The sequence below is a fragment of the Megalobrama amblycephala genome, linkage group LG12, assembly GCF_018812025.1.
Source record: "Megalobrama amblycephala isolate DHTTF-2021 linkage group LG12, ASM1881202v1, whole genome shotgun sequence".
Taxonomy (NCBI): domain Eukaryota; kingdom Metazoa; phylum Chordata; class Actinopteri; order Cypriniformes; family Xenocyprididae; genus Megalobrama; species Megalobrama amblycephala.
This window is the reverse complement of record NC_063055.1, coordinates 7001896-7014902: the sequence shown is the minus strand read 5'-3', so window position 1 is coordinate 7014902 and position 13007 is coordinate 7001896. Positions and strand designations below refer to the sequence as shown.

At 36.0% G+C, this 13007-nt stretch overlaps 1 protein-coding gene across 4 annotated transcripts in view; it reads right to left on the bottom strand.

Moving 5' to 3' along the window:
• Positions 1-13007, bottom strand: part of kcnd1 (potassium voltage-gated channel, Shal-related subfamily, member 1) — an 89274-nt gene that overhangs the window by 11813 nt on the left and 64454 nt on the right. For all 4 annotated transcript variants that reach the window (XM_048209746.1, XM_048209745.1, XM_048209744.1 and 1 more), the window contains 2 exons: positions 6883-7045; positions 6404-6487 (listed from right to left, as the gene is read on the bottom strand). In XM_048209746.1, coding sequence (XP_048065703.1) covers positions 6404-6487; positions 6883-7045 — 247 coding nt within the window. The remainder of the gene's footprint in view (positions 1-6403; positions 6488-6882; positions 7046-13007) is intronic.

Genomic DNA, 13007 nt, shown 5'->3' with positions numbered 1-13007 from the left:
GAATAGGCTGAAGAGTTGAAAAAAGCCTTCGTCTGGTTTATAAATAGCACTGCAGGCCTGTTAGTAATGGGTTTATAGATCCATTCTGAAAAAAATACCCCCTCACTCGGGGATTGTAAATATTGGATTATTGTGGGTTTCACAACCTGAGAAGATTCCGGAGAACTCTACCTGCCGCATTAGTAAAGACGCGGATTGAATCTCTCTCTCTCTCACGCTTTGAATACAGCTACTTTTCCTGCATAGTGAAGATGGATTTCAGCAGTGGGAAAAGGTCTGTTTATGGAACAGAGCTCTGCTTTAATCCCTGCAGTTATGATCTGATAAACTGACAGGCCACGAGGCTGCGGCAGATACGATTTCAAGACCGACACACCACAAACACTTCAAAAAATCATGCAAGCTGTAAATCCTGCTTAAAAGAAATAGTAGAATACTAAAGAAGTTTTCTGACAGCAATGGTCAACATTCACTTTCATTTTATGGAAAAGCAGCTTGGACAATCACATAAGAAGTGAATTACCCCTCTAAACTTAAATTATAAATAACTATTAAGAAAGTATGGAAGCCTGTTCCTGCTACTAAATAAAAAATAAATAAAAAAGGTAACTGCAACTTTTTATCCAACAATTTTGACTTTTTTTGCAATTGCGAGATTTAAACTTGCAATTTCGAAATATAAAGTCTGAATTGCATGATATAAAGTCAAAATTGTGAGATATAAAGTCGCAATTCTGACTTTTTTTCTTGCAATTGCAAATTTTTATTACGCAATTCTGACTTTCTCACAATTCTGACTTTTTCTCAGAATTGCAAGATATAAACTCAGAATTCTGAGTTCCCTCACAATTGGACATTAAAACATGCAATTGCAAGTTTATATCGTAATTCTGACTTTATAACTCGCAATTCTGACTTTATATCACGCAATTGTGAGTTTATATCTCGCAATTCTGAGAAAAAAAGTCAGAATTGTGAGATATAAACTTGTAATTGCGAGAAAAAGTCAGAATTGTGAGATAAAAAGTCGCAATTACCTTTTTAATTTTTTATTAGAGATTCTTAAGGCAATGCCGTTATTGCTCATACTTGAACAAACCCCATAACATGCATATTAATCTTCGCAGTGTAGCTCATTCTTGCGTATGCTATAGACACAAAAGACTGCCTGGCGAATGATAAAACAAAAAACCCATAGATGTCAACTAAATGTCTTAGGACAGTAAGCAGCCACAAGCACCACGTTGCTTTTATTCTTTCTTAGTCTTTAAGCAACTTTGAATTTATGTTAAACAAATGGGAAAATCCATACGCTCTTATTCACACTGTATATCTTCATTTTCCGCTCTTAACCGTGAAGAAGACTATGTATTACAAGAGCAACATGATCAACAACAAGCGCAGGGAACACATCCCGGGGCACGAGGAACTGCAACGAGTGCAATAATTACATAAAACCACAGAGAGAAACAGATATTTAAACAGGTTTGTTTTCCCTGGGATGGCAATTACCGCAGAATAATGATAACCAGGGCTTCCTCATAAAGGCAGTGATTGGAAAAGGGCAAGAGATTGTTTCCATTGGAATAAACATCATACTTAATATTACTTAATGCAGCAGAGAAAATGGCATTTGAGAATGTTAAACACCCATACGCGGGAAGGGTAAAGATAACCTGTTGAAATATTTTACAAACTGCTGAATCATACTGTGATAAATGACTTCATGAGGTACAGAGACCCAGGAAGGAGAACCAGGTCAAAGTTACACTGCCGGTCAAAAGTTTAGAATAAAAACCTTTTTTTTTTGGATGTTTTCAAAGAAGTCTCTTATGATCACCAAGGCTGCATTTATTTTATCAAACATACAGTAAAAATGTAATGTATTAAAAATATTATTACTGTAACGCTTATATTCTGTTTTGGTTTAATTGTGTATTAGTTCTGTTTTCCCTGTTCCTGTTTGCCTGCGTGTCCTAGTTTCCTAGTGTGTGCCTGATTATGATTCCATTCACCTGTCGTTCAATTTATTAACTAATTTAATCTGTATATATGTATACTCCCTGTTTTGTTCAGTCCTTTGTGCGTTTTTGTGAAGTGGATGTGTTTCCTAAGATTCTCCTGCCTGTTTTTGTGCATTATTGGATTAAAGACTTAGTTTCCCTTAAACTATTCATCTTTGTGCGCTTATTAGCGTACCCACAGGTGACAATTACAATTTAAAAAGAAATGTTTTCTATTTTAAGATATTTTAAAATATAATTTATTCCTGTGATGGCAAAGCTGAATTTGACCCTTCAGAAATCAAATAAAATATGCTTATTTGCTGCTCATTTATTAATAATGGTTTTTATTGTAATCAATGTTAAAACAGTTGTGCTGCTTAATATTTTTGTGGAAACAGTGATACTTTTTTAAGGATTATTTGCTGAATAGAAAGTTCAAAAGAACAGCATTTATGTGACTTTGACCTTATTTGATTATACTGTAGCATTATAAATGTCAATTTAATGCATCCTTGCTGAATAAAGTTACTAATTTCTTATTTTTGTTTAAAAAAATCCTACTTACCCAAAACCTTTGAATGGTATTGAAACATTGTTTTCAAAAAAATATTAAGCAGCACATGCATTTTCACTATTGATAATAAGAAAATGTTTCTTGAGCAGCAAATCAGAATGATTTCTGATGGATCATGTGACACTGAAGAGTAATGATGCTGAAAATTCAACTTTGCATCAGAGGAATAAATTAATTTTTAAAATACATTCAAATACAAAATAGCTTTTTAAAACACTGATATTTTTCAAAATATCAGTGTTTTGACTATATTTTTTGATCAAATAAATGCAGCCATTGTGAGTTTACCATAAGAGAGTTCTTTCAAAAACATAAAAAATTCTTAATTCTTCCAAACTTTTGACCATTAAAGTTATTTTTCCTGGATCTCCAGTTCTTACAGGCCTCCAGATGGTGTAATTATGGCATCTACCAGCAGGGGGCTAACCGAACCATGCTAACCTGAAATTGACCCCTTGAAAAAAAAGCTGCCTTGAGGTGTTACCAAGATGAGTGCCAAGTGAAGCGACTTGCCTGAAAGGGTCTCTGTAATTACTGCTGCGCCTCCCACCTGTCCGACATCACCTGCCTTTCATTTCCTGCCCTTCCTTCAGTGTTGTTAATTGCTATTTCCTCACAGCAAGGACACAGCCCCCCGGGTAAGGTCCTGAAACCGTGTTTAGCTGACTCTGAATGTCAGCGGTCATATGAAAAAGCTGTTATTACAAGGCTCTTGTGAGACTGACGCATTCTCAGAGGCCAAATGACTGACCTTTACACATACTGTAACGCTGTTTGATGAGTTTGAAATGACTGCACGATCGTTAACATCTTAAAAATCTGTTCTGTGCTTAGCAGCACGCTGGCAGCAGAAAAATATACTGTACTTTTTATGAGCTGGTTTGCTATGCTTTAATGATCCTCCATATCATGCTGTGAATATGAATACTTTGATGCCTGAGCTGAGATTCTCTTGTTGCCGGGTTTGACTGTGATTTAATGCGTTGAATTAAACTTTATAGTTTTAGGTTTTTAAAATCTGAGGAATTTATCTTGCAATTCTGAGCTAAGAAAGTTACACATTATTAATGGACAAAGATAATCTGCTGAACTAGATAAAGAGACTAGAAGAGTGCAGCGCAAGACACAAATCCAAATGAATTAAATACACAAACTTCTGGCGATGTGTAGATCCAAAAAAAGCTTAAAGATAAATAAAAAAAAAAAAAAACACAAATATGATCCGCACATGAAAAATGGGCCAAACAAGTTCACAAGTATTTATTGTCCAGAGGCCACAAATAAAGTGCAAAAGTGCAAACTAAGTGTACAAAATGTTTTCAGGATTTCGGCACTGATGAAGGGTTGATCCCGATAACATTTTGTGGCCTCTGGACCATAAATTCTTGCAAGCTTTTTTTTTTGTGTGTGTGTGTGGATCTTATTTGATTTTTGATTAATTTGAACTAACATGAAATAACAATAAACAATACTTGGTAACACTATTTTACAGTGTCATTGTTACACATGTTACATGTTAATAACTATAAATTATGCATAATTACTTGCAATTAACCCTAAACCAAACTCTCATCCTAAACCTAAAGTACATGTAGTTAATTATTATTACTCAATACTTAAATGTATAATTACACTGTAACATGGACACCTTAAAATAAAGTCTAACCCAATACTTCCACAGCTTTTATTAACCTTAACGTTAATTTCAACATTTACTAATGCATTAAGATCAAAAGTTGGGTTACACTTTATAACAGTGTAATTATACATGTAAGCACTGAGTAATATCAATTAACTACTTGTACTTGGGTTAGGGTTTGGTTTAGGGTGCATAAGATGTAATTATGCATAAATTACTGTTATTACTACAGTAAGTACATCCAACATGTAACAAGGACACTGTAAAATAAAGTGTAACTGAAAGTTGTATCTGTGAACATTAGTTAATTCACTATGAACTATCATGAATGTTTTATTAACTAACATTAACAAAGGTTAATAAATGCTGTAAAATACATAGCTCAATGTTAGTTCATGTTATAGCTAATGCATTTTGCAGAAATTTGAAGTGCAAACAACAAAGAAGATATTCTGAAAAATGTCCTTTGGTTTGTCTAAGTTTGGATCAGCATGAGGGCGAGTAAACTGACAGAACTATGCCTTTAACCCTTAAAGGCATTCCTCGGGTCTTTAATGACCCGGGACGTCATTCACTACCATCCTCTTCGTTCATTTTTTAAAGTTAGACATCAGCCTTCTTGGTATTCCTCAATCAATTCATCATAAAGAATATAACAAGAAAAAAATCATAAAATTATAAAAGAATGCCTATTTTTGTATTCATTTTCTGTAAAAATTGTATAGGGTCGCTAACGACCCGAGGTGTGTATGAGTGTACGTATATTTTTTCTTCACAACAATAATTTAATCTTAGATGACGGAATAAGTGCAATTCACCTTTATTCCACAAGGTGGCAATGTCTGATACACAATGATTAAGTGACGATTCATTCAGACAGAAAACGAAATAATAAGAAAAACCTGAAATGGCTCAGCGATTTACTGCAGAACAAGTACTGAACGCAATCAAGTATCACTGTAACTGTTACTGAATGGATCTGGTGAAGCTGTTAGCGATCGAAATATTGATTTTGAAGATGTTGGAAATTAAATAGTTTTGAGAATACGTTTGAGATCGTGAATGGGCTCATGTTCGTGACCTCAAACATAAAACTAGCCCATTATTTGCTGAATTTACTGGGAAATGAGCTCTGACGAGGACAGTGGTGATGGCATAAAACATCTGCTCAGACAGAGCCCTTTCAAGCTCCAAAAGGTAACAACATATGCTTTATTTTATTCTTCTGTAATTGTTACTCTAATATCAGAGGAGTTTTATATTATCGCGACAGGTAGAGATCCATCAGTGTTAGATATAGATCCGGGTCGATAAAGACCCGAATATGCAAGAATGATTGGCGAAACAGTCATGCATTTAAGGGTTAAGTAAGTATTGAACAAAACGTAAGTATTTAAGACAAAAAACTTATGAAAAAAATATATAAAGTGTTCTAAAGATTTTTTATTCTTAAATTTGCTGTCAGACGTGATGCTACTGTTTCCCTCTCAACAGAAAAGCATCTTATTATGGAAGATCCAATATCAGCCATTTCTGCTGGAGAATCATTGAAGAATCGATTACACACAGTGTAAGCAGACACAGTACTAACTGTAGTTGAAAGAACACTTAGCAATTCCTGCTCAACAATACGACTTCCCAAAATACACACAAATATTGTTTAATTCTCCCTAGTCAGATGTTTAATGTCTGTACTGAAAGATTCCCCTTATGCTACAAATCTTTGTGTATCAGGCAAACTTTGTCAAATCCAGCAACTAGTTCATCCTTGGATGTGCTAAGTGAAGCAACTGGGAGACTGATGAAGATTAGTTCTTCAGATCATTTAAACATATACAGCAGTTCACACAAAAATGAAAACTGTCATCATTTACTCACACAGGACTTCTTTCTTTCTTACAAGGAACAAAAACTTTGAATTTTAACAAGGGATAAAGAAGTCCATCCTCATGATTTGCGCTCTGTACAGTAATTCAATCTTCTGAAGTAATCCGATGTGTGGCGAAATTTCATTTAACAATTATGTGTTCATTCACAAACTTGCTTTGATCTAAAAGAGGCACAATGGACATGGATTTCAAAAGTTTGGAGTCAGCATATTAGAACGAGTCTGGAGTAAATGATCACATCCTTTTCATAAACACATGCAGTGCAACTAAACTGAATTCTCATGTTAAATCTCACCTGAAATCCTCCTTCTTCTTTGTACTGTAGGAAGGCGTTGGTGGTTCCCTTCTTGGCCAAGCGAATCCTGGCAAGTCGGACTTTCTGTAAAACAAAAGAGAATTTATCTGAATCGATCGTGTCAGCATTTGTTTCACAAACAGCTGTAGTGACTCAAAGGTGTAATAAAGCCAGTGATGCCGTTTAGTTACATCAGGATTCGTTTAATGCTATTTGGTCTTTTGACTACTTTAATGTGAAAAAAGAGAAAGATGGGATTTTAAATTGGGAAATTTTGCAAGCTCACACTGCCTGTATGAGCACCAAAGGTCACTGTACTGTAATGTGCTAAACGGCTCTGACAATATGACTTCTATAACACATAAGAATGAATTCTGATAATCTTTTGCAGGTAACCGACATTCATACTCAATGACAAATAGAAAAACAGAACACAATGAAATGTTTTTGACAAAAGTAAAAGAGAAGTTCTTTAGTACCTGCTGGGCTCTCATCTTGTCAGCTCTCTGGTTCTGATGGTAGATTCGGCTGAAGTTAGACACAATGACGGGTACAGGAAGGGCGATAACCAGCACGCCACTGAGAGAGCAGATAGAGCCGAAGATCTTTCCTGCGATGGTGTTTGGAACCATGTCTCCATACCTGCAACAAACACCAAAGTCAATCAAGCACTTAACCACTCTCTGTGTGTGAAAGAGAGAGAATGACAATTTGTGTGAATATGATTACGCTGATTTAATGACCAGCGCTTGCTTAGTATCTATTTTGCAGTCACATTTAATGCAATTGTGTAAATTAGTTTGGAAAAGTGCATGTGTATTTCAATTCACAAGGCTCCAAAGCTCATCTCTGAGGCTCCCGGGGCTCTAAAAGACCACTAACACAACCCATTACCCATTTTTAATAGCAGAATACACCATCACAGAATTGCAGAATGCTATTAAGGTGATGTGGTTCTCACAGACACTCACACACAACACAGATTTGCAGCAGCCATAATCATCGCTGTCCTCCTACACACTGGATGAGGGTTAACTAATTTACAGGGGTGGTCATGGTTAAGATATAACCCATAAATATCTGAGAGAGGAAACACTATGTTTGGAATGGCATTGTATAATATTACTCAAACTAATTTTTACAGTATGCAACAGTTTCATGCAACAGTGAAATATTGTATTCTACAATTCAGTGCGCTCGATTTGACTTTGTATTTCCAGTGTGAAGAATAAACCAGAAACAAGAAGATTTGAACCTTTCTTGGCTATTATTTGACCTGTTTGCTAAACATTTTAACACATTTTTGCACAAAATTGGATTAAAAATTCAAATTAACTCTATTTTATTTTAGAAAAGATAACTTGACACTACATGCTGACTTACACCGTGTCCTAACCAGACGAGATGCGATGCGATAAGACACCAGACGCGACGAGACTATAAGACACGATAAAGTTAATCAAAAATCACAGCCAATCAGAAGAGAGTGTGGGCGGGCTCTCTTGGCAAGTTCCCAGTGTGGTGCCGAATGCCTACCCCTGCCAAATTATCACCCCCCCAAATATTGGTAGGATTAGGATTAAGTGTGGGGGAGGGGTTAGGATTAGGGGTGGGGTTAGGATTAGGCAATCAGATAGCGACTTCAACGAGGGGGGTAATAATTTGGCAGGGAGTCGAAATTCGGCACAACACCGGCACTCGCAATGAAATGGGTAAGTACATAATCAAATTCATGAATATTACACCATTTTAACATTATTAAAAATACATACTGATTTACCGATACAATCTTTGTCATAGAATATACTTGTCTGTTAACAATGAGTTGACAGTTTGAACGTTTTTGTTTCCTTTTATTTATTTCGAAGATCTGAGGTGAATTGTCCTTTGTTACTTTCATTGCGGCTATAAAAGACACAAAATGGTATTCAAACTCACATTAGATGTTTTTAACATTAAATAAAGCACATAAACAGTACCTGAGATTATCATAACATCATCGTATTACATCGTCGCGGCTAGTTAGGACAAAAAAACATGGAAAAGATACCTTTTATCACGTGTCGTGGCGTCGTGTGTAGTTAGGACATGGTGTTAAGCTACATATAGTCAATACCAATGAAGCATACCACTGTTGCATACTGCACAGTCTACTGTTTCGCATACTTTTTATTTAATGAAAAGTATAAATTGTGTACTGCATAGTATGCACTATACAGTAATATATGCGCAGAACATGCTGAATTCAGAACTACAAACTACTCATACTATTTCTACATATTAAGAAAAGTATGCACTTTTAATTTCAGCTAGTGATCAGTAAATATGGTCATTCATGAGTTGAGCTTTCATTTGTCAATGTCAAAAAGTAACAGAAGTATTTTTTGAAGTTTAGATTTAATAAATGCACATTTCAGACTGGAAAGGAACTTCTAAGTTCTGAAAGTTACTGTATATTTTCATAGCAGGTAAATCAAACTCTTTTATATCTCAAAAGATCAAGAAAAATGTGCAAAAAGTGCAGCCCACTACACCAGTAACATCCATACCTGCATATAATTTTTTGACAGTGAGGCAGTCAAAGCACAATTATTTGTGCGTTTACATGGAGACGGCAACAAATTGAAAGGTGATTTTCTGATAGGTTCCTGGTGCGATACACATTTCTCTGAGGTGCAACCAGCATTTTGGATCAGTCACTGACAACACAACAAAAGAGAAAAAGTCATACGCCACATTCACATTCACATCATGTTCCATCCCTTCACAGGAGACTGATCTGCAGGTGGCCAAAATTAAACCAATACTTGTTTTTACAGCGGTGTTGATGTTCTGCACTTACATACTGTACATGTCTACAGCATCACCAGACTGAAACTGTCAGAAAACTTTCCTTCTCCAAAAAAAAAACAGACAATATGCAAATCAAAACCTGGATAAATAAACGAAGATGACAATTTAATCCAAAGCACCTGTTTGAGCTATAGGAATGCTATATAAGCCACTCAAGGCTGTGCATTACAATGATTTAAGCACAAATCTATCTATCAGTACTCTTGGGAGATTTTTACCATGGTAATGGATATGACAATGTTAATGTATTTGGTCTTGGTAGACTAGATATGATATGCTGCTGCTGCTGTTGATCTATACATGTGGAGCTGGGGAAGGTGAAGGGTTCAGAGGAACTCTGAAAGCACGCTGCAACTGATATAGTGAACGATAACCAGCCATTTAAATGTTGTGAGAGGCAAGCTCATTTGCTGCAGATGCGACACGAACCAATCAGCTTGTGCCGAGTAGTTAACGCTGAGATATCATCAGTTTGCATAAAGGATCCATCAGCCTGCACCATCTAGTGTTTCATGACAGAACTAGTCATTTAGCAGAATCAGGTAAAATTCTAAATTTAAGAACTGATTCTCTTCCATTTAATGAGTGTCAATTTGAATTGGCGACGCCCACTGAACTTGAATGACAGGAGGAGGAGACAAAGAAATTCAGCACAAAGGGATTTCATTTCTCCAACACAAATTTTTCACTATAAAACAAATTATAGATCATAAAAATATGAAGCCACTAAAAGGACAAGGGGATGGAAAAAAACATGAGATGGCAGGAAAAAATTGCATTTCAATACGCAAAACATTTTCGAGAGAAAGTAAAGGCATTGAAATATAGCTTTTTCCAACCATCTCATATATTTTCCATCACAATGTCCCTTTAGGGGCTCTGAATAAATATACTAAATTATAAATAATTAATTAAAAATTATTAAATTACATTTTAAATTAAAGTAAATTCAACTTGACTAGTGCTTATTTATTATTTACAACAAATTATTCTTACTCACAAATCTAATTCAGGCTCATGTTAAATTCAAAAATAGTCAAACAACATTAATTCTCATGTGTCATGTCACCAAACAATGCAACACATGGCCGAATTAAAAAAAAATTTTTATCCCTTTAAGAATTTTTACAGAAAAAACAGCAGTTATCATATGCCATATACATGTAAACATATTTCAGTTGTACTTTATTTTACAGTACGTATACTTACAGTGTACTTACCTTCAAAGTACTGGTAATATGAGGTAACTACATGGGTTAAAGGGATAGTTCACCAAAAAATGAAAATTATTTGATGATTTACTCACCCTCAAGCCACCCTAAGTGTATATGACTATCTTCTTTCAGACGAATACAATTGGAGATATATTTAAAAATATCCTGGCTCTACCAAGCTTTATAATGGTAGTAAATTTTGAAGCCCCTCAAAAATGCATCCATCCATCCATTATAAAAAATAATCCATATTGCTCCAGGAGGATAATGATGGCCTTCTGAAGCAAACCAATGGGTTTTTTGTATGAAAAAATATCCATATTAACTATAATAACTAGCTTCCAGCAGACGGCCGTACATATTGATTTACGGCGGTAGAGTATCCTTGAAATATGTCTTGGAAGATATTTTTAAATATATCTCCAATTATTTTCTTCTGAAAGATTTTCATATACACCTAGGCTGGCTTAAGGGTGAGAAAATCATGGGATAATTTTCATTTTTGGCTGAACTATCCCTTTAAGGTTAGGTTTAGGGGTAGGTTCAGGATTACTATAACAAGTACATAGTATGTGCATGGGTAACAGGACTGTAAAATAAAGTGCTACCAATATTTCTTACTGTCTCTCCAGAGATCAAGAACAAGAAATCATCTCTTCTCAGAAAGCCTCCAGTAAAAGCCGTCACATAAATCAGACCAGGGCTCTCTATTATGTTTTATTGACACATCAGGCTAATATGGGATTTCTCATAAGAGCCTGATCAGATGAGAGACTCTCTCACACACACACACTCTCTTCCCACAAACCCTTTCCAGCATCCCTCATTTGTCATCTCCTCAGAGCTTGTGCGCTCCCGAGATTAATCCACATAAGTCCGGGCACCTAATTTTGTTTCCGACTGGTAAACGTCCACATTTTGGTATCGCCAGATGGCCCCGGGTGCACAAGAAGGGCAGAAAGCAGATATAGATTTATATGATGACAATGCCTATTATCCTTCCAATGGTTTTTCGTTTTCTTGATCTTTGAATGTTCATTCTGCTGTTTAGTATTGTTATTCAGATATAAGGCAGAGATCAGTAGTTAGTAAGGAAGTTCACTAAGTACAAGAGCAAAAGCCTCATTTTCTACACGAGGATGATATGGATGATAACTTTAGTCTGGACCATGAAACTCTAAAACTGCTAAATAAACAGGAAAAGTTGCTTGAAAAGGACAGGTAATGTAAGGCATTCAAGCATTATTCAGGAGAGCTCTCTATCCCTTTAATTTTCCCATAATAGAAAGTCTTAGACAGACGTCCCTTGGGCAAGAACGAGGCTGCCTGGCCTAGATGCCGGTCTGGAAAGGGGTCAAGGAGGTTTGCCAGAAGTTCACGGAGAACATTGAGCAGAAACAGGACGGAAGATTAAACAGCAACAGCGAGGTAGACGTGCATGGAAAAGATCAGAGGAAAAACAGCAAACTGTTGTTTTTGCGTCTGCTGATGCTTCAGTTTTTGCTCTCCTCCTGGGGCTCCAGCACCAGGACGTCACCACTTACGCTCTCTCTCTCTCTCGGAAATCTTGCTGGAGATAAAAAGGACGATTAGGTACAGGAGGACAGAATTTAGAGAGCCCAAAATACAGCTTCCTCAAACATGTCTATTTTTGCCCCTGCGAATCTGATACAATCCTGTTTCCCCGGCCTTGAAACATGACATCACTTTAAATTCAGCAAAACTCAGCTATGAATAGCAGCGGTTGTACAATTGCAATTAGGAGCGCATCATCTTAAAGTCCTTCACAGCATGACGAGTACACCATCATATAACACACAAGGGCAGCGTGCAGAAAGGACTGCTAATGTGCTGTTTACTGCATTCGGCACAGTGTATAATGTATACTGCATGCATACTATTTAAAAAACAGTATATGTGAAATCTTTTCATGTTAAAGGTGCACTAAGTAATTCATTTATTAAAAGGTTTTACAAAAATACATTAATAGTACCTCTAAAAACATATTTGCAATCTGCAAAACTACATCTTCATGAAGCAGATCAATTTATGTTATTGGAAAAAAATCAATCATGACTGCAAATAGCATATCGTGCTTCAATAAAAATCTTTTGAATGGTGCTACGTTCACCACTAGGTGTCAGTATCCACGACAACTACCAGTACAGCATAACGCAAGCAAAAAATTACTTGCATCTGTAATCCAACAAGGGCATTTTTAACCTACGGAGCCCCTAAAGGGACATGGGGGGGGGTAATATATTCCCATGCTTTTTGCATTCTCTCTCAAATGTTTTGCATTCCCCGAGAAACTTTGCTTTCGCTTGCAAAATGTTTTGCATTCCACTGAGAAACTCTGAGATAAAACCATTGCGTTCCCTCGCAAAAACGTTTGTGTCCCATGAGAAACTTTGCATTCACTCGCAACAAAATCAAAAGATTTGAGAGTGAACGCAAAGTTTCTCGGGGGGAACACAAAACATTTGCAAGAGAACGCAAAAGCATTATAATTTTTCCTCCTATCATATTTTTTTTTT